This window comes from Molothrus ater, chromosome 2, assembly GCF_012460135.2.
Source record: "Molothrus ater isolate BHLD 08-10-18 breed brown headed cowbird chromosome 2, BPBGC_Mater_1.1, whole genome shotgun sequence".
Taxonomy (NCBI): domain Eukaryota; kingdom Metazoa; phylum Chordata; class Aves; order Passeriformes; family Icteridae; genus Molothrus; species Molothrus ater.
Genome location: NC_050479.2, coordinates 70,585,341 through 70,612,502, shown reverse-complemented (window position 1 = coordinate 70,612,502; position 27,162 = coordinate 70,585,341). Strand labels below are relative to the sequence as shown.

The window sequence follows — 27,162 nt, the reverse complement described above, 5'->3', positions numbered from 1 at the left end:
AATTCTTTTTACTTCCGCCAATGCTCCTTTTTCACACAACAAAATAAAATGCTGCTTCCAAGAGAGCAGCATTCACCATCAAACTCTGACCTCATTTAAGTCTTGATTTTCAATATTCTTCCTGGCTTGACTATTAAACCTTACAGACCAAGTGGCCCATCCTTTACACTTCAGCAGTTCATCACTCATCTCTCAAGCTCCCCAAATACCACTTTTCCCAAGCTTATTCCCTTTCTGCTCTCTATACTTCCCATAATTATCTCTGTAGGGACTTCATTCACCAGATTCTCTTCTTCAGTACAACAACCCCTCTGTGATAAAACACACAGAAATTATTAATGATTAAGCATGCAGTAACTGGGGCTCACAGTGACATTCAGAGTCATCCTGTAACAACTGTAAGCAGCACAAACTCCATCACATTCACCGGCTGTCTTTCGTATGACTGGCTTCTTGGCAGAAGTTTATGAACTGCCTGATGCAAAATTTCCTGCTGGAGCCCACCCAAGTTCCATCCTTTGTTGGTCGACAGTTTACTCCTTTTTTCAGTACTGGCACAACTCAGTATTACAGCACTTCTGAAATTATTGCATAGTTTGTCAAATGAAGACATGAAGAGATATTTTGAGTTAATGTAAGGCATACTTGATGGCATTAGGACTTAACTCGAACCAGAAATTTGAAAGGTTTAATAGTAATAAATCCTCAAAATACTTGAATTATTTGACAGGAAAAGTGGAAGGCTTTGAAAAAAATCTATAGAGAGTCATTTTTCAAAAGATTAAAAGTAAACATTAAATACTTTGTGTCAGGTTTGTCTGTCTTGATTACCTACGTTAAATCAGGCAGAATATAACAGTTCTCCAAACAGACATTTTGGAGAAAACCATCAAATGTTTTCTATTAGAGTGTTTAAACTTACCTTTACAATGTGCATGATCAATTTTAAAATTGCTAACATTGGATTTCCTCAGTATTACATGTTTTATTAATGTCATTTATAAAACAATGCATTCCCCTAGTTGTAATAACATCAAGCATCAGTTGAAACAGCAACTAGTAAAATGTTTTTGGCAAGACTGACGAGTATAGCACCAGCAGATCCAGAAGTGTTCTGTTCCCTGAAAGCTAATGAAGTTCTGAATTGGGACCCAATGAAAGTGTATCAGTGCTCTTGACTCCACACAGCAGAGCACAGAAAGCGAAGTCACCGCTTCTTGCCTACACAACGAAAGGGTGTTATAATGTAAAAATACACTGGAGATCATTTGCTGGCTTCTCTGAAATACCCCACAGGCACTGTGCACACACCCACACAGACTGGGGAGGGGAGAACAATTGGTGTCTCCCCTCTTCTCCAGTGAGTGCCCTGTAAAGAGAATAGGAGAGGAAAAAAAACTTGAGACATGAGCCACTCACCAAGAAATATTTTGAAACAGTAGTTTGCATAAACACCAAGTAACAATAGGCTGAACTGCAGCTTAGCTCAGGGCATAAAATGTGATAACTACCTCTTTCTGAAAGAAACTTAAAAATGAGTTGGGTTTCTGAAGTATTAAATGTCCTCATTTGTTTTAAGTCCTAAGGGATATGGCCCCTCAGCGTCTTTGCAGAATCAGACTGCTGTTTGGAGTAGCACAGTCTTATTAACAATAGCCTTGGATTTGTTGCAGTATTTATGACCCAATTTTAATTCTCAGACATAGCCTTCAACAGGAATAAAAATTCAACACTAATTACAGCTGCCAAAGCACGTCTCTGAACCAGTACAGCCAAGGCAGACATACAGCCAGGTAAAACATGCTGAACAAACTTCTCCCATATAAAAGATGCCAGCTCTCTCTCTTCACTAAAACACACTTTTTCAAAAGCTTGTTTTTATACTGTCTTCTAAGATTCAACCACTCCATACTTAGTACTTCTTTTCATTCTATCTGAGCTTGCAAAAAAATCCCCATTTAGTATCAAATTCTGAATTTAACTGATGAGCTGTTTCACGTCCTCCTTTAAATCATTAGTTAGACACTTAATCTGAGCTTGGTATTTATCCTGCAAGCACAGTTCTCTGCCCTGTAGCTCAAATTACTGCCACATTTCCTATTTTTGCTTTCAGTCCTTCAGCAAATTTCTAGTCCATGCAATATTTAGGCCAATAAAGTTGGGGGTTTTTTCCCCAAGTTTTACGAGGAAATGCTTCCAAATGGCTTGCCTGAAGTATTTGCCACATGCAGTATACTTCTCAACCGGCAAAATATTGTAATTTGAATTTTTTAGAAGGAGTATGCTTTTTCATTTACTCATACCAGCAGTTCATCTGTCACAGCTCTATTAGTTTCAAGTCTACTCAAGATGTACCTTCCAGTGCTGGTGTTAATAAAATGTAAGGAAGGATGCAGAATTAACACTGAGGACTCTTACTGTCAACATACATACAGAGAGCCAATTTCTTTGCAGCAGATGCTGGCAAGCACATACTCACAGCCTGGCTGGAGAAGCCTAGACTTCACACTATGCAGTTCATCCTGTTGAAGAAGGTGGTGGCAGCTGCAGCTCAACCGCTTTCAGCACCTAAGCCAGCTAGATATCTTACTAATTTCAGAGCCAAACAACAGCTTGCTCTTGTACTTTAAGTTATTGCTGCATTTCTTTATCCTATCTGTTGCCATCATCAGCCTTTCAAAACCCTCTTGCTAATTTTGTAAATTAGGTTGCTAATCCCTTTATATTTAAAAACAAAGCTACTCTTCATTTACAGATGTCCTTTCACCATTATTGTGAAACAGATTCCCACCCACATATCTGCAGAACCACTCTATTTCTTGAAGCTGTTCTGGAACAAACAAGATATTCATACAGCCTCTCACTGTGCACAGCCTGCAGGAACAGGCATCATCACACCCCCTGATTTTGCACTGAGCTGAGGAAGGCCAGGTGTCTCAAGTCGCCATAGCAAATTGGTAGCACAAATCAGGTATTCAGTCTTCTGAGACAAGCACCACAGACACAGAGCCATCCAGTTACTTTTACTGCTCCTTGTAAAGTCTTTGGAATGGGAAAGGCAAGAAGCTGAAATAGATTCTCAGCTATCTTTAGCCAGAGACAGCATTTCTGCCTCTGTATCTGAGTTTCTGCAACTTCAGCATTACAACTTGACTTCCATAACTTTGCTGAGATGCTTTTTCTAATTGAGGTGTGACTAAGCCACTTGCAGACTCCACCTTTGCATGTTTGTGTTAAATTGGAAGAGACATGACAATTCCATTGACCTAAAGAGTGAAATCCATATGATTCATGTGCCTATAACACATTACACTATATAATGCATATAACAGCCTTTTTGCTGTTGGCACTTCATGTTTAACATTCCAACAGGATCTTCTCATAACCAGGAATGAGATATCTTCACCAGAAGATGTGGTCCCAGAGCTCTGGTTTCATTGCTAAAGAGCCCCAGGTAAAATATTTATTCACATCACTGTCCCTACTGCATGAACAGTAAGACAAAAGCTCACAGTATAGGAATTCCTAACAAACCATCCTACAGACCATCTTTACTAAAAAGAATTACTTAGCACTCATATCTCTTATTTTCCCCCTCCTTACACTTAAAAGAGTTGAGAAAAGAATTATCAATAGTTTGTATGCAGTTTGTAGGTTTCTTTAAGACCACCAGAATACAGATGAATAAAAATCCTCTTTTGTTCAGCAGCTTCCCACTCAATAAAATTCCCCATTTGTCTTTCCTTTCCTAGGCTTCTTTCCTCTTGCTAATTACTAGCCTCCAATTAGAATTGACAATAGAAGAAAGTCTTTTTATGCTTTTCAGTCATCACCACATAAGACACCACACTATACTCCATTCTCCACTCAGTTCCTTCTTCTTCTCAGAAAAAAAAAAAATCAACAACTTATTCTAAGTTTAGCGGTTTTAATCCTTTTCTTGTTCTCAGGCCAAAACCAAAATTCTTTCCAACCCTCCCATTCTGGACTTGGGAGTGTGAATACTGAGCATGAGCTGGGCTTGCTTGCTGCACCTTCAGCTAAATTGCTGCTGCCACCACTGTTCCTGCTCTCTACCATCTTGCAAAATATTGGGTTTTACTGCACATATCCAATAAAAGAAAAAAAATTTTCCCCTAGACATAACCAACTGGCAACATCATCACAGATCAGCCTGTTAGCCTGGTTTTCAAGACTAAAATCCAAAAATGAATGGAAGGCCCAATGTGAAGAAGGTGGAAGGCATATGAGGAAAAAAGAATGCAAGCAGTGATTTTCGAAGAGGAAAATCAGATTAAAAAAGGATATTATTATTGTGAAAGATGCAGTTTGTAACATCTGGATGCTGTCATCCTATTACACTGCTGTGTTTGTATAAAATGGCTGCAGAAATTAAAATATCAGCACAGCTTGAGAACCCATGCCAGAATCCCACAATAAAAACACCTCTGTTCTTTGAACACAAAAACACAGGCAAAACTGTACAGAGGCATCCTGTGTGACACATTAATGAAATGGATTTAGAACAGCAACAAAACTGAGTAAAGTCTCCTAGGCAGGCTGAAGGAATCCCTTCCCCCCCACCCCTTGCAGTGTCCACTCTCGTAGCAATTTGTATTTCTTCAGCAAAGCTCTCCAGGCTCTCTGCAACTCTCTGTAAGTTAAGAGGGCTCAGAAAAAATTGCACTGCTGTGGAGAAATGTCAGACCTGCCCCCATTACACCATGGCACACCTGGGACTGAGACAAAATGCTCAATTCTTTCCTGTTTTCACAAACTGCATCTTGATCCTAGTGTGCCAAAGTACAGAAATTGTTACTATGCTTTACATACTTTAAAATATGCCTCTTCCAAGCTGCCAGTCCCCAAAAGAGCAACAAGTCTGACCCCTTTGTACCACTTGGGGTCCTTCACACAACCCATCTCTAAGCAAACAACTGCAGAGACCAAGCACTGGCTTTACCCCAAGAGATGCCTGCAAAAAAAGCCAGAACTCCTGGAACACCTCTTCCCCTCTCACTAGAGCCATGAACTGCACGTGAGGAGCCAACCTTCGATAAGAGGCACAAATACCATTAAAACAGAGCTCTAAATCAGTGGAGCTTTTTATATCCTATAATAGATCCCAACTGTAACAAAACATTAATATTAAGCTCCAAGGACTAAGGATATGGTACTGGGTCCAGGACACATGCTTTTAAAAGGTCCCTAAATGCTTATTCATTTAATAAAGCACAAAACCTCTAAAGAAGCTGTTGCCATCTGTTTTTTGGACTTAGACATTCCTATATTATCCTCTCCCTCTTCCCACCAATTGTTATTTGGAGATAAAAGAAGAAACTATAACAAGAAAAACTAACACTAGGACTGCATTATTGAATCACAACCCTCCTCTTGAGCAGTGAAAGGATCTCCAAAAGTTTGCATCATGGGCAGAGCTGAAGCTTTAACTCACCATTTCTTTATTTCTTACATTTAAATCAGACTCAATTTTATTTTGCATGTAGTTCTTTGGAGTTTAATGTGAATATTTTTATTATCTGCAATTTGAGGTAAACATATTTGTTTTAAACCAACAACGTGAAAGCAGTAGTTGAGGAAGAAAATATAGTTAAGTACCAGCTCTCCTTTGATCCAAAGATCTTTACAGTTGAGGCAGGCAGAGACCCCACTAACCATACCATAGATTAGGTTCAGAGCACTTTTTGCCTACATCATATAAAACATCAGGCTTTTTTGATAAGCAAAAAAACCCTCAATAATACGAGCAGTAATTACATCAGGTTTACTCTTTAAAAATCAAGTAATGTTTAAGCAGTTCTTTACTTTTCTATTTTCAGATAGAATCAGGTGCAGAGCTTGCTTTGGGGAGGGCTACAACAACTATGACATGCTTAAAGGGCCGCCAAACAATGCCTGTTACTAACAAAATCAACCTCCACCTCCACCCTTTATTTTACTTTAGATTATCACCTCAGGCAGAAATAGTCCACACTCTCCAGTCCCACCAGGACATCATGTTACCTAAAAAAAAAGCTGAGGTAAAGAGCCATTAGGTGACAGTGGGCACTGATGCCCAAGCAGTACATACAGTACCTGAAGGTCAATTCCTCTCCAGCCATGGACATGAACTGGATTAAGCAGCCTCTTCTCTGCAGGGAGTACTCTGATGGCTGATCAGAATCCACAACATTGAAGATTCATATACTTCCTCAAAACAACTCATTGCACATTCAGAACTGTGCAGAGAGGCAGAGATGGGATTCAGCTTCTCCAAGCACACATTTTCTCACAGCCCAGGAGCTCCACAAGCACAGCACACTCACAGCAGTCCACTGCACAGCAGCTGCTGGGTCCAACAGCCCCCACTGGGACATGCCCTGCTTCTGTGAGTATGCCAGCCCTAATGGGATGCCTGTGTTCTGTCCATATTGATCTTCTGGTTAAGCACACCACTAAAAAAAGCCCAAAAAGAAAAATCACAAGAACAAAAGATACCTGCAGTTTCCTGTTCACACAACCTGCAAGAACCTTGCATATACTTGTATAGATATATCAGCTTATAGACCAGAGAACCATGTGTGGTCATTGTTTTTAAAATAGCCATACAATATTTACTCTCTTAATGTGAAGGCACTTGATATTTTCAAACTCTTAAGTTCCAAATGTGAGTAAAAGTCACCTTGTGGTGGAGAAAATCTCTCAATGAAGCGTTGCCTGCCATACAGCAAGGTATTGAACCCTTCACAAAGGCAGTGTGCAGTTTTCAGAGTAGCTATTCAGTAGTTTAAGATTACTTCACCACAATTTTGGCTTATCAAAATGAAAAAAGTACTAGTGGCAGTACCACACAATAAAAGGACAGCAGGTACCACAGGTACCATCATTCTGCAAGAGACAGAGCACTGGAAGAGGCTGCCCAGAGAAGCTGCGGAGTCTCCCTCATTGAAATACATCTTCAAGAGCCATCTGGATGCAATCCTGCCATTAGAACAGTTGAAAAGGGTTTTAGCTCACCAGGTACAGCAGAACAGTCTCCCAGAGTAACTATTATTGTAAACAAGCATGAAGTGGGCTCCTCAGACCTTTTTTCTTAAAACCCCACCAGTTACTACACCCATTCAACTAGTCAGACAAAACCAGCAAATCCCATTAATGTGCTAAGAACGCCTGAGCTCAGCAATTAAAGTAAAAATATTCATTAGATTTTTACACTTGGGCAGAATAAAACACAGCTCTATGTTGCCTTTAGAAGTCTACCCTAACAAAACATCCCCAAACAGCTTAGATTTCCAGCCCACACATGTTGGTTATCAAAAGAAACAGACATGAGAAACAATGAAGAAGAAAGCTTGCACACATTTCTTCCTTAGATTCCTAAAACCAGCTGTACTGAAAAAATAAAGCTAAGTCAACCACCTAGCACCAGGGGTTAAAAGCAATCGTGCCTGATACCCTGAAGGGAACTGTTTACAAGTGTTGCTTGATTTTATCCTTCCAAGATGAAGTTGGAACTTCTTAACCAAGAGTAATGCGGCCGCAAAAAACATCTTGCAAAGCTGCAAAACAATCCTGCAGTTCCTTGTTGCTCTGGAGGTCATCCCCAATTCTAAGTTTAACTCAGTCACAGTTCTTGCTCCTGCTATTACCAACCAGTACTCAGAGGGTTACAAAGACCCAATCTGAGCAGCAGAAAATCCCACAGTGCAGCTACTTTCTATTTATAAAAAATAGGGCTAAATCAGGTCTCAAAATATGGCTATATTAACTCTGATGGTATTATGATTTAGTTGCTAGTTTTGACAGTTTTAAGGACACTTGTTGGAGGATTGTAGAATAACACACAAAAGTCCCTCAAACAACCCTCAACAGAGCCAAGAGATGCACACACACACCCATGGGCAGAGATCTCAACATCACCTAGTCCTGGACACACTGATACCACTATGGCAGTGTACAGAGCCATTCCATCTCCTGACAAAATCACTGACCCACTGTTCCAAGAGACCCATCACACCATGAAAACTATATTTAAATGATGACCTATCTGTACAACCCAGTACCAAGGCGTATGGAAGCACCTCACTTGGGGGACAAGGAATGTAGAGATAGAAAGTTTTGGAGAAACTGGGGCACTGACTTGGACACTGAATATACCATATGCAAAAATGACCTTTCACCTTCTGCATACAGACAGTTCTGAGCTTAACTTTTCACCAGAAGAAAGACTAAAGCCAAGGGAAAGATTTCAGAAGAGTGAACCACACCAAAGGATTTGACAAACATAGCAGCCATTCTTGAGTGCAGAGAAGTTCTTAAGACTTTTCAACCTCCACAGAGACTATGAAATCCTGCCTCCCCACTCATAAGGATCAGTTCAGCCAGCAACCTCTGAATGCTCAGCACACACTTTCAAACAAGAAGCTCTTTTGCAGAAAGATGACAAGCACTTGGCTTCTCAAACAGATGTCTTCAGCCCAGCTTTATCGAGTTCATAGCTCATCTTCATTTCAGCACCTCAACACATTATTTCATGTTTTGGGCTCCTTTTAGGACTCCTTGGTTCTCCCTATGAGGGCCCACAAGTAACAGTTCCTTCAAGACCACATGCTGGCAAACAGCCACAGGTAACACCCTACACAGGTTTAGAAGCTCTGATCAAAGTGCTCCCTGTAGGAACTTGAATTTGTGTGTTTATGTAGAGCATAAATAAAACAATCCTAGGAATGCACAAAGACCACATATTATACAAAGTGAGATGAGACAGAAGACCTGTGAGAAAGAGCAATTTAAAAGTATAAGTGTGCCATGGTATGGAAAACAGTAAGAGAAGGGAGATATGAAAGAGCAAGATTTAAAAGAGATCATAATTTTCAATGTCTACCACTTATCTATTCTAGACACTATTGACGAAGCAAGTTTGAAAGAGTAGAAGCAAAATGCATTCAACACACATGCCAAAACAAGATATCAAAGCAGCCTTCCCAGAATAGGAAGAAGTTTTTAAACCTCCTTTTTCAGAAAAAGCGTAAGAATGGCCTACTGGTGAATACAGAATCAAAGTCTCTACCATTTTAATCCTGCCAGTGGTGTTCAGAATGCAGAGCCCTTAAGCTGAATAGTAGTTATGATAAAGCAGAAAATCAGTTTTTCTTCAAGTTCTTGAGTATATCTCTGCAAGTACAGGTATTCCTCACACATTTTCTCACTTGCCTTTTCTTAGAAGTACTAAGGAGAATTATTAGCACAGAGATAAGATTTTTATTTTTTAAAAGGATGAGTTTAGTATTGCTCTGCATAAGCAGGTGAGCATCCCTTACAGAGTGCAAAACACAGAGGATTCTGCAAAGAATTCTTTCCACTGTCTGTGGGCAACTGTGCAAAGGAAAGTCTAAGCCCCAAAAAAGCTATTACACCACTAACATGGCTACTTTGTTAAATGGCTTCCATCTGGGCATGCTTGTTTGCCCTGCAGAATATGGTGGTACTCACACAGTTAAAGATCTACTGATCTACACATTTCAAGCACATAAGCAGGCCAAAAACTGCATAGCCCACTGGAGCGAGAGCCTCTTCATTTTCCTACTCATGTGAACAAACTTAAAGAGGTTGCTTCCTAGTCTAGCCTGTTGAATCAAATCAGGTTTACTCTGTTTCCCTCAAGCATAATTTTGGCTTTATTATCATGACTTCAAGGATATGAATAGCAGAGAAATACATTTAAGCCTAGCCATTCTTTTCAGTGTAAGGTCAAATTTTTCCAAATATCTAGTATGGATTCAGCTGTGCACCTACTCAACTTAGACACACTCTAGAGTCAGCTTCCACCAACACTAAGCACTTTTGGAAACTCTGACCAGAGCTGTTTTACCAGTTCAGTGTCCCACATATTACTACAGTGCCCTAAAGCCCAGAGCCCTCATGAAGGTAATTCCCTGCAGTACTAAGAAGCTTGCAGAACAGAGTGTTCCTGCCTCTGTAATTTTATATCTGTACTTTTAACAATGGAAAATACAATATTTGAGCTGGTCCTGTGGGATAGAGCACGAGACTCTGTTGGAACTTATGAAAGGAGTAAGATTACAGTTGGTTTGAGTCTTGTTTCTGAATGCAGTGCAGCACCACATATTCTTTAGAGGCCTTTGTCTTCTGCACCTTCATGCATCAGGGTTTTACTGAAATTCAAATATTAAACTTGCAAGACAAAAATAAATATTTCAATAAAAGCAAAGAGAATGCTCAAATCCTCTCCTAGGAAAAGTTTTGAGATCTTTAAAACTACCCAATATTTAGAGAAGAAAGTACAGCATAGCAAGGAATGATCAAGATGAGGCTACCTACTCCTTCGTAACATCTTCAAACCATTAAAAGAAACAGAAAATGTAAACTATTTCCTTGCAATTGCAACCTGGTGAGCAAGGAATTAAGGAACTTTTCTGCACAGCCAGAAACCTTTACAAACCAGTCACAAGGTTCCAGAAAGGCACCAGACCCTTGGCCTCCATTCAGCCTTATGGACCAGCAGGGAATTCTGTAAGAGGAAACATTCAGTCACTCCCTAGCAGACAACACTCAGCAATGCTCCAGGAACTCAGGAAAAGGGTATTTGGCACAACAGACAAGTGGTAGGAAATAAGGACAACTGTCTCAAGAGTTCAGTTGTGCCAGAATGCTGAAACAGGAAAAAACTGGCAGTACTGAAGCCTTGCCTAAACAGGAAAAAACTGGCAGTACTGAAGCCTAATGGAGAAGCAGAGTGTCTGACATCATTGGCTTGGGAAGAAGCTTTATTTGAGACAGGACAGTGAGCTGCAGTTAGCCTACACACCTCATCATACTGAGAACCTGTTCTTACCAGACACAAGTGCATACACCAATGAATGTTTCTGTGCAGTGTGTCAGAGACCATGTATTACACATGCCACACAAGCCACCTTGAAAGAGTTCAAACATTCTGCTGTCAGCTAAGACAGAAAGTTACTTTACACTTGCACTGGAAAACTGGAGGAACCTGGGTAAACCCAGAGTAAAACATGCACCACCCCCTAACCATAAAAAAGACATAAGAAAAACACCAAATCAACACCTCCCCTCCCAAAATAAGACCCTACATATTTTGCTTAAAGAGATTAGGGGTAACACTTTTACTTCCAATACCATTCCTACAAAACAGACGCTTAAAATGAAGGGATGGAAATAGTTAGAGGTGGGTTCACAAGCAGAACTTTGCTGTAGGACCTTTGAATTAAAACCTGGTGACCTTTAGCATTCACACCATCACCCTCAACAGCTTTGCATAGGAAGTGAAGAAGATTATATTCAATAAAGGTAGCAGGGGAATTTCAGTGAGAAGAGAGTAATTGTTCCATTTGGAACTCAACCAGAAGACAGGGGTTAACACACTAACACTAGTGGAAAGAAAAATATACCAGTACTATGAATTTCTCATGGAACAGAAGGTATTCCAAACCACAGTTTTATCTTTCTTCTAAAATAGCATACATTCCAGCAGCATAGTTTTTTTCTCATGTGCAGTATCTGTGGAATGTTTATTTTCCAGTTTGGGAAGTGTAGCGCTAAACATAGCACTGCTGGCTGCTCCTGCTCAGAAGCTGAAGAGACCAGGAGCAATTTGGACAAGATACTGCAGTGTGGTGAAGAAACAGGCACTGATACCATTTGGAAGTGTTTGTGAGTATTATCACCCCATTGCTCAAGAGAAAAATTTCACTTACATTTGACGAGATGGATCAACCGAACTGCTAAGCTTTTAGTCACCTAAATATTAGGCTCACAATGAAAAATGGTAACAAGTTAATTTTAAAAAAAAGAACTAGCATAAACACTACTTGAAGGAGAAACTTACTAAGTTTTTTGTCAGGACATGCAGTATTTTTCCTACAAAATTGTTTCCAATGAAAAAGGTTGATTTTAGCTGTATTCCTGCCTTTCCTCCAACCTTTTTCAATAACTTAGTGGTAAGTAAATTTGCTACTAAGAATAGTAACAGAAACAGGAAATAGAGGTGAAGCAGAATATTTCAGGAAAAGGTTTTTATTCCTAATCAGTTATAAGCATGAGAACTCACTCAGCTAGTCATCCAGTAGAAACAGAAATTGAACACTAAAACAGATACCAGATCTGAACAGACATACACAAGTTTAAAGCACAATACAAACTTAGTCTATGAGCTAAGTATTTTTCTTTAATAAATTCAAAAAGGCAAACATTTTGTGAAATTGTGAATAGCAGTGGAAACTGGAACACTGATTCAACTTAGGGATTATTTCATTTGAATTATTTCCTCATTTGAACAAATAAAGTAAAATAATTGCTAAGAATAGGAACAGTCACAATAATGGGATGAAGTTAAGCAGTAAGAAATGTTTGGCTACATAGCATGAATCATTTAAATTCAGGCTGTCAGGCAGTTAATAGTTACCCAAGGGAAACATGCTTCACCTGTGTCATTTAAAAAACAAACAATGCCAGTTAAAACAGTATCTTTAAGTACTGTTTAAGTGTAAACAGTACTTTTTTTCCCCCTTTAAACATTAGCTAAGCATTTGAATGATTTGAACTATTAAAGTGAGGTTCAGGAACTGTCATAGCTCAGAACACCTATTAAAAAGAACGGAAGTCAAAACATGCTGCAGCAACTCACTTTGCCATTCAGAGGACAACATAATTACCAAAATTTGTAAGACCAAGCTCTCCTAAAGTTTTCCCATATTAGCTTTCCAGCACAGAACTGGTGACATTTTCCAAGTTTACTTAGCTCTTGCAAAGCAGCCAACAGGCTTTTAAGAAAAATAATCCTAAGTCCCAGGATTGTTTTATACATCCTTACATACACACTGAACAGTTTAGGTGATCATTTCTAATCATCTGTGAGTATTCTTTATTCAAGAGTGCAGAGAGCACCATGTAATGCTGCAACTCCAAATCTTCCTCCCACTTCAATTATCTACAAACACTAAAGCTGTCAGAATGGTTCTTCCCTCATGGTTTTCAAAGTCATAAGATGAATGTTGCTGTCATCAGTTGGCAGAAATAGAATATGAGAATGAGCATTGATTATTTAGTAGGTGACAGATGAGGGGAAACACAAGATGTACATACAGGAAAATGTAACACATCCACAATTTTCTTTGGGACCAATTAATATTAGAATTGGCTATCATACTCTTAATCAGAATTGAGTTGCAATTTTTTGTCATGAAAATGGGGGTCTTATCTAATGAAAGCCAGCAAGACACTTTTTTGATTCAATAAGTAAATACACACTGAACTACGGGACAGAAGAATCATTTTGTCAAATACTAGCACCAGCAACAATATGCGAGTTGGGGGAATAAATATTTAAGAAGTATTCCAGATGTTCATTTTGTCAGCTATGTTATTAATGTCTCCTCCAAATCATGATGGAAGACCAGAAGCAGCCCAGCTATGGCCTTACAACCTGGAGTGCTGAGACAACTTTTCTCTTGTCTCCTCATCTCTCTTCTCTCCTTAGCTGATGAAGTGACTCTAACAGTTAGCAACATGTACTCTTCACAAGCTGCTTTTTGCCTTCCCTTCTCCAACCTTCTGCTTTCAATTCATTAAACCCCTTCCCTTTCCACACCCTAGCAGACACACTCTAGTCAAAGGGCATGTTCATTTCAGAACATTTGGTGTCTGCTCTCAGAGTGATACGTGTGGGCTCCTGTCTTTACCCCAGCCTCCCTGCATACTACCTGCAGTAGAAACACAGAACAGGGTTTTCCTGTTGCTTGTTTAAAAAACATACATTTTCTCCTCTTGTTTCTTTTTTTACTTAGCTCCTAACCATTATCACTACACCTCCAATATTGCTCAAGGTAGTGAAAGCAACAGTTTGTGCCACTATCACCTAAAGTTAGCTGGTGAGGTTGGGCAGAAGCCCTCCAAAAGTCAGTGTTCAGATGCTAAGCAACAACTGCACACACCTTCCACACCTAAAAGCAAGCAAAAACATCCTGATGTAGTAGCCATGACATGGCAAGTGCTCTTGTGAAAATAGCAGATAGTCCATAGAAATTGCTGTTGCTGGATTTTCTCAATTTTTGTTCATGCTGCACCACTTTATAGACACCTCTCCAGAACAGGACATAGGATCAAAAGTATGGCAGAAAAGTTGATGGACTGTACAGCAATTGAAACATTTTACTTATTTTCCTATTACCTGAAACCCCTCCTACATGGGCATCAACTCACTGTTCACTCAGCTAAAAAGCTGCAGGATCTAAGTACGTGTAAGGAAAAGAAACGACATCCCAGCATCATCACCTCAGGAAGTATGGCAGAAATGGTCAATAATACAAGCAAAAGAGAAAAGAATCACACTGAGGCAGCCCAGTGTGGGATGGGTTCCCAGCCTTATGCTACACATCTCTCTGGAGATGCTTGTTTTGTTGTGCTTACATCTGTGAAAGAAATTATACAAAGGACTATTTCTGCTGTCCAGCAATTAATTTTAAGTACTGAAGTACTTACAAACTGCTTAGAATTCTTTAATCTCTTAAATGCTGATGGATTGCTTCTTCCTGATGGACATCTTGTTAATATGGCATTAAACCCATACAAAGGCAGAGTCACTGCCACCTGCAAAGAAGTTCTATTCAACAACAAAAACAAAAAGTTCCCAAAGCAAGGTCATAAAAATGTGTTTCTGAAACATTGCATTAATTCAACTACAAATACTTCCACTTCAAGGCAGGCTTTTCAGTAGAGAATTAAATATGAATTTAAAATTACACTGAATTTTAAAAATATTAAATAATTAAATATTAAATGCCATAACACCCAAGTTATATAATTCTCAGCTACTTTTATATTCAGAGCCAAATGCAGCAATATGCTGTACCTATCAGCTAGAGTATAAACACTAGATGAATGAAAACACTCTATTTTGTTATTAAAAGAATAACCTCACTTCTACCCAAACCTTAACATTTTGTGTCTCACAAAACATCACTAAAAACAGGTCTGTTAAAGGAACATTTGAAAACCAGAGACAGCCAATCATCAGCTCAGATCTCATAAATGAAGTCACGAGTTCAACTGCCTTCCAAACAACATTTACTTCCACTGAAAAGTATGTTTTGCTTGCTTTTGACATCCTGACATCCCAGTCAGTGTGAAGAAAGATAATAAGATCTGTCAGTCCCTAGAAAACTTTTAACAAACAAGGCTTTTTCTTCAGGAATTGTTTGATTTGATTTTGCTAGCTTTACCAAGTCTCCCGAGGCGTATATTTTTCTCCACTGTGCCAGTGGCCTGCTAGAGACACTGTAACAGTGGAAGACTTAACCCCATCAGAAGATACCATCTCTCCCTCTTAATGCAAAAAGGAGCCAGGTTTACTACAGTTTCATTTTAAGAGATTACCCCTGAGAATCAAGTTCAACTACAGTTTATGCCTAAAGCCCAGAAAATGAATATACAGTATGTCTTAACTATATTCTAAAAAATTTTGAATGGCAAATGCAGCTGAAATTCCCCAGAGGAGATGAAAATGTTTTAGTAAATTTATGAAATATTAAGCCCCATGAATTTCTGCAATGTTGAGAATAGCAAGGCAACTCCTACTGTGGTTAAACATCATACCACTAAGTTCAAGAGCCACATCCCCCTCTCAATTAACATTTTCGTTTGAAGACTAATTCTAATTTGAAATGTCCTCTTTCTCAATTCCATTTGAAAACTTCTTCCTCTGAAGTGTAAGTGCACTGCCTAATTTGACACACAAAGTACTATCGAAAACAACTCAGAGCATTAAAAAAAAAATGTTTTTCTTGCTTCAGTATCAAGCACCTGGCAAGTGACTGAAGGTTCTTGAAAAGCCTTAAAGGTTATTAAAAGCATTCCTCTTTTTCCCTGGGGACTTAAAACTCAATTATTTTCATTCCTCCTTTTAAGCTATGAAATTACATCATCTCTTCCTCTTTGATTTATACTTTAAAGTATTTTTCCTGCATTGTTCCTCAATTTGCTAATTCACTAATAAATAAAACTCCTGTTGGCTCCCCTCATGAAATAATGAAAGAGGAAATGTCCAGTATTGCACGTCTCCTGGCAAAACTGGACCATTCATTATATTTAGCTTATTATTTATATTTTATGTGTAATTTTAATAATTTGCAATTTATTATTTGTTTCAGCTACGCAGGTCTTTGGCTTAACTTGTCAAATCTTCAAGCAATAAACTAACAGTGCCTTGGAAGGATCTCTCCAAAGCACTGTGATAGAGTAGGAAAGCAGGAGCTTTCCATCTGCTCTGTTTTTTAACTCCCCCTCAAACAGAGCACAAGACAGGGTCAGTTCCAAGTGCCCTTCCTTGGCACTTGGTGCTCTCGATGCCCAAGGTACCTTCACTCTGGCCCTACACTGGGGCCTGCTGCATTCCAAAGATGGCTACACTTGTGTTAGTTCCCTCTTGTAAAACATTTCCCACTCCACGAAACAGCTGCAGAAATGAGACTTCTACTCTAAGGCTTTGTGCCTTGTTCCTCTAGCCCCCTGCCCAACTTTTAAAAAAATTTATAGCAACAGAAGAAAAACTGCTGTCACTGAACATGACAGGGAAGAGCCTGTCTCCCTCATCTTTCACTCCCTTCTATTGCATGTTCATACAAATTGATACAAACCCCTCTGAGCCTCCTCTTCTCTAGGCTGAACACTTGCAGCTCTCAGATTCTCACTGTATGACAGACGCTCCAGCCCCTTTATCATCTTCATGGTCCTGCACTGGATTCTCTCCATTAAACCTGTTATATTAAGGATCCCAGAACTGGACATAACATTCCAGAAGTTACCTCACCAGTGTGGAGAAGAAGGATCACCTCCTTCAACCTTTACCAATGCTCCTTACACCTCAGCCCAGGATAACACCAGTCTTTGCTTTGCCACTAGGATTCATTGCTGGCTCATGGTCAGCTTGTCCACCAAGAATCCAAAGGTCCTTCTGGACAAAGGTGCTTTCTAGTTCAGCAACCCCCACAGCTTACTGGTGTAAGGGGTTGTAACTCCTTAGGCATAGGACTTAGCATTTCCTCTTCTTGAGCTTCATGAGATTTCGCTGCTCAATTCTTCAGCCTATTTAAGTCCCTCAGGACAGCCAAGCCCTCAGTGTTACCACTCACTCCTCAGTCTTGTATCATTTGTAAACTTGCTGAGCTCATACTCCACCTAATCATCAGGTAATTAACGAACACTTTGAACGTTTTAGCCCCACTAACATGCAGGATAGCAGTCCAGAAAACAAATGGAAAGAAACTAGTCAGATAAAAAGCCCAAGGGTTCAGCTATTTCAGGTACACGGACAGCACTCCTTTTGCCATGTAATACTTGTACAAAAGTGCACACATAAAAGTAAGTAAGACTGCAAAAAAAGTAGTACAAGGTCTCCATACAGTCACTTCCCACAAAGCAGGTCTTGCTTCTAGAATGCAAATAAAACTTCCTGCCTGCCTAAATCAACAATCTCCACTAGGTCACAGTTCTCCCCAAATACCAGCAACGAGCACAAACACACACAATCCTCAAAACCACATAATCTTTCAAAGTTAAAAATGATGCAGCCTTCCTGCTACACAAAAAGTAAAGTAAGCCAGCTTTTGGTTTTTATTTTCTTGGGGCTCTTATTTCCTCCTTCTGAAGTAGTCATGACATAGGACCCTATCTGTGTATGGCTCTATCCACAAACAGCAACAAACCCTGCAGTGACTTAGCAAAGCCAGCAGTAGTCTAACATTTTAACAGGGCAAATCACACTTATCACAGGCTCACATAATACACAACCAGAAGTCAAGACCAACTTAAATTCTTGCAGTGACTTTCTCTAGACCTGAGCTGAACAGTCACACAACATTTTGATTACAAATGACATCCATACCACTGCTTCTCATCAGTGTCTACTATAATCAAGCAATCAGGCACAATGTTTTCTCATGATCTTTCATCACTTTATAGAAGAGATCAGACTCAGCTGGGACTGACACTGGCAGAAGGAATTGTACTATTTGATGACACAATTTTAATGAAGGGACACACCTCCTACGCCATAGGAGGAAGAAAGACACTACTAAGCAAGCTGCTCTCCAGCATACTTAAGTGTGGCTGTGTGCATATGAGGTTGAATTTCACAGGCTTCATGCCGATTTTGTTACCCAAAAGAAACACAGAATTCCTTACCTGCAACAAATGACCGCTTTACAGGAGAGTGCCAAGTCCAGAAAGCTCTGCCTGACTTCAAATGAAAGGGCATACTTCAGTGTGTGGCCATCAATAATCAGGGCAATATCATTTTCCTTGCCCAGTGACTCCCCCAGACTGGTACAATGTTGAGTCAGAGAAGCTCTTGTTGCCTGAAGGAAAAAACAGAAAGAAAATGTTTCTTCCTAATACAAGGAAAGTGCATTCAAACTAGAGCAAGTTATCTCCAGACCACACAGCAGAGCACAGTACACATGCACTCAAATTGGCACTGACATGAGCTAGTGTGTTATCAGCACCTTGTGCAGACATAGTGACCGGTGTCACAAATTGGCAAAAGCTGCCTCTGCTTGCCAAGGAACTCGTCTTGTTTCAGAGCAGACTCCAGCATCTTTACTACATACTCCTGTATGATGGATGTGCCCAAAGCAGTTGCGATACAGCCTTCCCAACTGTAGCCCAAATACATCAACTTTGCAAACAGGTAGGAAAAGAATCAGGCCACTTTCACAAAAAGGTGAAGTGTGGGAGGAAAGAGGAAAATTTCCTTTGCAATTCATTTTCTCATTTTCTCTCATCTCACTACATACTAATTACCTCATTAGTATGGTAATCGAGACAAACTCACTCTGATCCACTAGAAAACTAGCCCCAAACTGGAGGCAAATTTACAGATTAAGTTAATGAGTGGGGCAGAGAACACAGTGCAGCCACTTCAGACACAGATTACCTTTTGCACCTTCTTCTTTAAAAGAATGACTGCATAATTCCCTGTTTCCCCATTAAAATGTGAGGGATTAGATTTATGACTTCATGGCATGCTTTATCTACACTGTACCTGAAAATCTAACACAAAGTAGATGACTGTGCTTAAACCATTAGAGACCAGTGCTGGGAAAACAAGGGTAAGTCTTGTGGGAAGAAAGCTGTTTTATCTAGTTCAACACTACTGTGCAGTGACAACATTCACAGAAACTCCAAGGATGGTATAATGGATACAGTTTGGGTAATGTTATCAATAATAAAATTTTATCCCAAGAGCCTCTGCCCCTGGGATCTTTGAGTGTCATTTCTTTTTCTTTACTGCTTCCTCTCAGTCTTGCTCAAACATTTTTCTTGCTCTCAAGAGCAGAATTAACCCCTGTCCTTCTGAATGCACACAGCTTCTCTGCCTATTTGAAACCAAGGGAGAACTCCCTGCCCCTTACTCCCTGTCCAGCACTTAGGACACTTCAGAGGGAACACCCTCGCTTTTCACCTGACCCAGAGGAAGGTGAAGGCCAGGGCCCAATCACTCCCCCCTACAGAGACAAAGGAGAATCTGAGGCCAAGTTCAGGAGGATTACTGAATATCCATCATCTATTGCTCAAAAGACAAAGCCACAAGAAAACTTATAAAAGGTCATATTTCTCATCAGTTGAGGATACTAGTCCCTCCATTGCTTATTATCATGGGTACGGATAAGCCTCATCCAATTCATGTCCTGGTCATGGAACTTACTCATCTTACATGTAAGGTGAGACAGAATTAGTAACACTGTTAATAATACCCCAAAACACTATAAATCAAGGATTACAAATGAGACACTTTATTTTATCAGCACTTTGTACAACTCTCAATATGCAGACGCTTTGTACAACTCTCACTCCTCCATATGCAGGGCTAACTTACAACCTAACAGCTTTATACAGTAAAAAACCGTGAATTATTATTTGTGTTTCTTCCAACTACTTAAAATTGCTGTGTTTTAAAAAAGAAAACCAACTATTGCTCTGATAGGCCAGTGCAAATGAGCCACATAAACCAGACCCCATTCTCACTGGGTATATAATGCAGACCTTCTAAGCAAGCAGGGGAACAAACATTTGGAAACCATGGGGAACTATATCCTTCTGTGGGCAACTAGAGTAAAAATCCCTACTTTGATCCCCAGCTTTTACGCTGTGCTTGATTTTTATTAAGGGATACTTGATTTTTATTAAGGGCTAAGTTTCTTTGAGTCACATCAAGCAAGACTAAGTCAATCCTTTACTAGAACAAGCATGATGGAGCAGAAATCAATAATAATCCTAAGAAGGTATCCCACATCTGTGGAATACCCCTGCCTTTTTTACTGAGTATCCATAAAGCCTAAATGCTAAGTTTGTCAGGGCATCTGACAGAAATAGAGTATTAAAAACAAATAAAGCAAGCCTTTCACTTAGCCATAATAAACTTGGTTTTCCTTCCCAGGCACAGAGCATCCAGCTGCTCTGGGAAAACCAGAGAGGCACCTGCCAATCAAACCTAATGGTAGTGGCATATTGATTTCCATCAAATATTAAAAATCTACAGCTTTACTTGAAAGTCAGAAGGTGCAAAAACTGAAAAGTCCATCTTCTTAGTAGCCTTGATTCAGTGTGTTTTTCTAATAAATATAGACATTTAGTAAGCCAGTAGAGGACATGTGCACATGCTTAAGCGGTCAGTTGAATCAGAGTAACATTATCAGTTTAGAGCTTTACAAGGGCTTAAAAACTCATTCATAAGACCACCAAGTGTCAGAGAACAAATATGAAAAAAAAAAAAAAAGATTGTAAAAAGTCAACTACAGAGCTCAAACTGAAAAAGCTAAGGAAATGAGGTTTCAATTTATTTTTATTCTACTTTTAGACCTTTGACATGATGAGGGGATTTGTTTCTAAAAACATGAACAATTCTGACATAAATGCATTTAAGGGTTAAAGCTGTTACGGTCTCTGTGCTTGAGTTAAATTTAAGACATAGTGCTACATTCCATAATAAACCTATCCCACCTGCTTTTCCTGTTTGTTTTTCCATTTCTATTTTAACAAGTTGCAACCACAAATACAAACCCTCAGCAGAGCATTTACTTGCATTACTGCCTTAAAATAAACTTTCAGATTTTACTGTTCTCTGTGTGCATAGTTTCCATACAGAACATGAAGTAACATCATTAGTTCACTATTATAAATCTTCATAGCAGACCAAATTTGTTGACAGGCAGAAAACAAAAACATCCTGAAGAAGAGTTTGTGTGATCTTCTCTGGACTGTATGCTCAGGATCTTTAACAAACCTTGTGATAGCATGCCTGCATATTCTCACTTCCTAAAACCTAAGGAAAATCCCTGCTGTGCCCAGCTTTATGAATTACAATACTAACAAACATTCTGGGATTTACCAGGCTATTATTTTGTAGGTTAACAGAGCACATATTAATACTTTTTACATGATGCTTGAAGTCAACTGGAAAGTCAATGCAATCAGAGTTAATGTAATCAGAAACTCTCTGATTTCACTAAAAACAAGAGCAGTCTCCTCATGTTGTAATAAGAAACATTATGAATGTTGTATAGGTTATTTAATTAGAAGTTAAACATTTTTTTTTTGTGTACACCATGTGCCTTTGGGTGGCGTTTGTTGTTGTTGTTGCTCTTGGGGGATTTTTTGCTTTGTTTTGGTTGGGTTTTTCTAGAAGCAGTGCACCATACCGCCCATTCCCTCCCACCAGAGCTTTGGACACCACAGCAAGAAATTTTGGTGTTTGAGGCAGTGCAGTATCCAACACAGAATGACAGTATCAGATACTCGCCAAGGAAAAAAACCTCAGAAGGACTTGCAAAAATTGAGTGCAGAAGACTCCAGCAGGATAATAGCTATTCCCTAAGCTTATCTTACAAAACCACTGATACCCAGAGAAGAACTGGACAATTATTATAAGACAATCTGTTCCAAATCTCCTTTTTCCTGCCCTGCATTTCCCTGGAAAGGCTCACAAACTCACTGAAGCTACAGCAGGAGATAGAAAGGACAAAATTTTTTGCAAGCACTACACTCATGGTTCATTTTAAGCACACAGCCATCCATGGCCCATAAGGAAAGACATCTCAGGAAGAGAAGTCAGTGGCTTGTAGCATCAGGTAGGCCAGAAGGCATCTTTAGCTGAAGAGAGCCACTCAGCCCTGGATCTGTGACCTCTGATAGACATACCCCGATACAGCCAAAATCAGCCTTACATTCTGGCTGCCCACATTTCATGCCCTCTTGGCTGGAGCATGGTGCTAATTGTGCCATGATCATGGGTATGGCCTTCATATGGGCCATTCACTGTAGAGCTGGACTCAGTGGTCCTTCTGGGTCCCTTCCAACTCAGAATATTCAGTCTTTCAGCTTTCTTGAACAGCCTTTCCTCCATCTCAGAAGACCTAAAATGACCCTAACAAAACAAGCTCCTGCAATAAGAGATGTTAAACTTACACATTGGTTTAACTATAAACTAAGTCCAGCAGTTTAACTATAAGCTAAGTCAATCACACATACCATTTGCTTCTGTAGTTATCTAGAAAGTACTGCTAGCTACAGCAGCCTGAAGGGTTTTCCAAGTTAACTTCTTCCATCACCCTATAAAAAATTTCCAAACCACTAGTTCTGGTATAAATGAGGTTAAATAAATTACACAATCTGCTAACTCACTAGAGTGCACTGAAGTGCCAGCTCAATTTGTTTTACCAGTCCACGAATTTACTTTTTACAGCTGCTGTTTTCCTTCCCATCCACAGATAATCTGAATCATCAGATGTAACAACTCCTTCACTGTGCTGAAAAAAGTGGTTTCAATCAAAATACCAGCCATATCCCCTTCCCCCAGTGTTAAGTGAAAATTATTCCAAGGAGAACTTAACAATTAAGCAAGGAATCCATTGCATAATCCCTATCAAGATAACACTGGCCAACCCTACTTCATGGGAAATTTTCCAATCTTCATTGCAACCTATAAGTTTCACCATGTTAAGTGAAATCTTTGACTTCAATCTGCCTGGCTGCTGTGCCAAAGAGATCTGTAAAGACTTCTGGCAGAAGCAAATTTACAGGAAAATAGGAATAACCAACATAAAAGCAAGAAAAACCAATGCTTAAACCAAAGCTGGCAAAGCTATTATAACTATTTAAAGCAACACCCCTTGGGCAGAAGAGTCACTGAAAGTGCTTAGCACAATAAATAGCACATATGCAGGAGCTAACCTTGAAACCTGTCCTGGAACCTAGAAAGAAATACCACTTTCAGAACAGATCCTCACTTTTGCCAATCTTCCAAGTTTGGTACCAAACTTGACTAGGTCAGCAAACTACTTCAGCTTCCAAAAGCAAACAGGGAACTTCCAAAGACCTAGTTATAAGGAAGGGTGCAAGCATAAAGCCACAAACCCTAGTGAAGATTACTTCATGTTTATGGCAGTAGTCCAGCTACAGGACTTGTCAGTTCCTCTGTTCCTTGTCTTTTGTGATTCCTATAACTGATCAGGCTTCAAACAGTTGGTTATTTAACTGCTTCCGTGTACTCTCATAATTTAGCTGGGGATGGAAATACCAATTCAAACACAATTGTTTTCTAGGTGCAATGTGTCACTTGCTTATACAAACTGATACAAAATCCATGGCCCATAAAATACTCAAAACATCAAGAGAATTGAAAATACTTAGTTACTAATATTGGAATATATATGGTGTAATATAATCAACTCTAAAACAGCATGGACCTCCCCATTCAACTCAGAAAAAATTTCATTTTGCACACTTTCTCAACAATAAGGAAATTCTTAAGAGTAGCCACAAAACCACTCTGGCTTTCTTCTACTCTTAAAACCATATAACAATGCTAAAAAAAATAAAATCAAACTTGACAGCAGTATGGGCATTCATCTTGCTAGATGTGCAACAGATGAGGCAGTGCATGGGGAACAGAGCAGGCTGCATTCCTGAAAATACATCACCTGTAAGGTTCTTGTAAAACCAGAAATAGAAATATTAGCAGGGAGGTTGTTCTGTTTACTGAAAACAGCACTATGGACAGATGACCCTGAGAATTACACATTTCTGAAGCCAAATTTTAAGAGTTCATCCCTTCCCTAGCTTTACAGAAGAAGAGGATATAAGGACACTCTAGTTGAGAGCCAGGAAAACCCTTTAGAGCCAAAGACTAACTGTGAATACTTCACTACTTCACATTTAAAAAGAAATACTACCAACATTTCCCAGTTCAGAGGAAGTCTGAATACTTCTACAATACAGGATTCACTTCAAATTCAACCTGTACACACAAAACTATTTAGCAAAAGGATCATGGAAGATCAGATCCCAGCTGCATACCTTCAATTTACTCTTTTAAGTAAGATCAAAACTAAGAGGAAAAACTAACAAACAGGCCCATCAAAAGCTGTTTGCTCAGTATTAGTGCAGTACTCAGCCTGCATCACATACTGGATTTAGATACATACAAGCACACAGTGTGTGACTACTCCAATATCACCTTACAGCCATTCTTAAAACATGTCAATCAAATGACTGTTACAGATCTGACACAGAAGTTTATTATTTAATAACACTGATAGTGGGGCCCTGGAAAATGTTAAAGATAGACTCTGAAAATGTTAGGCTTTGTGTTCTGCCAGATCACTGCATCTGCGTAAGCAGTATGATAAATGATATAATTGTTAGATGTGATGATTGTTTAGTAATTAAATATAATTACTGTATACTCATAAAAATAATCATGAGAAACTATGTTAGAAATTTAAGGGGGGGGCCATGAGAAGCCATGCTTGGCTGAAATCTATGTATACAATAGAACAATATAAGTTTAATAATAAACATGATAGTTATATCACGATAGAATATAAAAACATGTTCATCTCGAATGTATGGTCGGAGTCAGATTTGCGTTGAATACCCGACACCCAGAGCTCTTAATAAAAGCACCGACATATGGTCATTTTCGTGATTATATGTTTCCAAACGCTAACAGCACTATGATTCTGCTTGATGAATATGATCTCCTACCACGCTAAGAAAAACATCATATGGAGGACCCAGAGAAATTAGATGGGTCAATCACTCAAATAATTTTCATAGCTTTGAATTTAACTTGAACCTGAAATTCCTTCAGTTAGCCAAGTAATTTAAAATGACTCAATACAAAGAGTCCTTAATCTGCATAGCAAGTCTCAGGTTATCACATATTCAAGACCAGATCTTGCATTCAGATATAAGATAAATAGATCATACCAGAATTCTTCTATCCAGGGGCAGCTGAAAGCCCCGATGAATTTGCCCATCAAGAGCTGTAGCAAGTGCTGTGGAGAATGATTCAAGGATGTTTCCCGTTCTGCAACAAACTTATTATGCAGGAACCAAGAAACTTATTAAATAGGAAAAAAAATACACCCTGAAGGAACATCTGTCCTGTCATCGGTACATTTATCTCCAAGCATGTTCTACATAGTTTAAAAAAAAAAAAGAAACAAACTTCATCTGATCACAGAAAAATAATCTCCAGAAGTGTCAGTCAGATATACCATTTCAAACACATATGCTGCGAAAAGGGCTGCAGGTATTTCCAGTACCTGCAAGATCAGTTCAAGGTCATGGCAAGGAAGAACAAAGAGCTGACTATTCAAAGTGAAGTACTCAAGAAAACTTAGCACATCAGGTGGTTGCACACCAAACTTCAGGCTCTCAGTGAAGAAAATCAGCATCTTTAATGTGGAACATATATGAAGTCTCCCCAGCAACTCCAGAGCTGGAGAGGCTTTGGGGTGGGGGGAGAAGGAGGGAAGAATTAGGAGCAAAGAAAGGCTTCTGCCAAATTAAGAAGTAAAACCAATTTGTTCAAGACCTCACTAACTAGTCATCTCCCACCCTGCAGAATAAATAACATGGCAGTGCATGCTGCCAGAAGTGGAGATCCTGATATCTCAGCCTTTTGAAATAAAACCTTAAGTTTTCTGCAGCATTACTTCTTCCTCACATTAAAGAGAGAAATGCTGATTATAGCAGTGGCATCTTAAAAGTGCCACTCTTTACTGTAATCTTGACTAAAATACTGATTAACTAAAGAAAAAAAAAAATCAAGAAAAGTGACAAAAGTCTCAGCATTCTCAGACAAAAGAACTGGCATCCTAAGTAGTTATCCAGTGCAACACTGTTGCCCCAAAGGCACCATCTTGAAAGCCATGAGTCTTTTGCAATCCTCCTTTCAGTTCCACGAGGGCAAAGCTGGCAGCATAAGAAACAATTGTAGAAACAACTCCAGTCAAAAGGGCAATTCATCAAAGGTTCTTCAAATGCTATGGAAGACAATACCGCATTTGTTCAGTTTGACATTTTTTTATATTTCTAACTTTAGCAAGAAGCATGTGTATCCTGGGACAACACAACCCTGGTCTCTTCACACTCAGAACAGCATTAGGCTTATTACACAATTTTCATTTACTCCAGAACTGCTCTATGTAGGTGACTCTTTTTATTGCTTTCAATATATAGTAGATATTTGACCACAGAACAGTTTATGGTGCACATTAAGAAAGTTTATATCTCATACCACAGAAAGCTCAAAGAAGAAATGCTTGTTCTGGACCCTAAAACATCTGTACGATTACTAAAATCAACTGTACTCTGCCAAGAGGAAGCAGCCTGTTAGTTTTGCTAGTAAGCTAGAATGATTCAGTCTTTATATTATGATATTTTAGCTTTATTAAATTCATTCAAAAGAATGGACTTTTTCTCTTTGGAACATAATCCAGCTTTTCCTGGAAGCAAACAAAACAGAAGCCGACTCATGAAGACACTCCTTCAGGAAGTTACTGATGCTGCCAAGTAATTTCTCAGAGGTAACAGCCCACTTCTCAACCTGATGGATTAACCTTCAGATCAAGGAGACACTACAACCTTCTGCTTTAGATCATGAAGATACAGGATTCTCTGTTACACTGTCTGAACCACAGGCTTCTGTGTTGCTCTGTTTTAAGCTGTTAGTACATATCAATGCCCCCAAACAACTGAGGAGAATTCACCAAGAAAATAACACTTGTAAGCAGACATACAAGTCAGTCTATAATTTATGCCCCACTGCCTCCAAAAAAGAGG

The 27,162-nt window shown here is 39.3% G+C and overlaps 1 protein-coding gene across 3 annotated transcripts in view; it reads right to left on the bottom strand.

Annotated features, from left to right (window-relative positions):
- The window catches only part of ATP8A2 (ATPase phospholipid transporting 8A2), a 319,087-nt gene that overhangs the window by 177,913 nt on the left and 114,012 nt on the right, over nucleotides 1-27,162 (bottom strand). For all 3 annotated transcript variants that reach the window (XM_036404098.2, XM_054518567.1, XM_054518566.1), the window contains exon 25: nucleotides 18,217-18,389. In XM_036404098.2, the coding sequence (XP_036259991.1) occupies nucleotides 18,217-18,389 (173 nt within the window). The remainder of the gene's footprint in view (nucleotides 1-18,216; nucleotides 18,390-27,162) is intronic.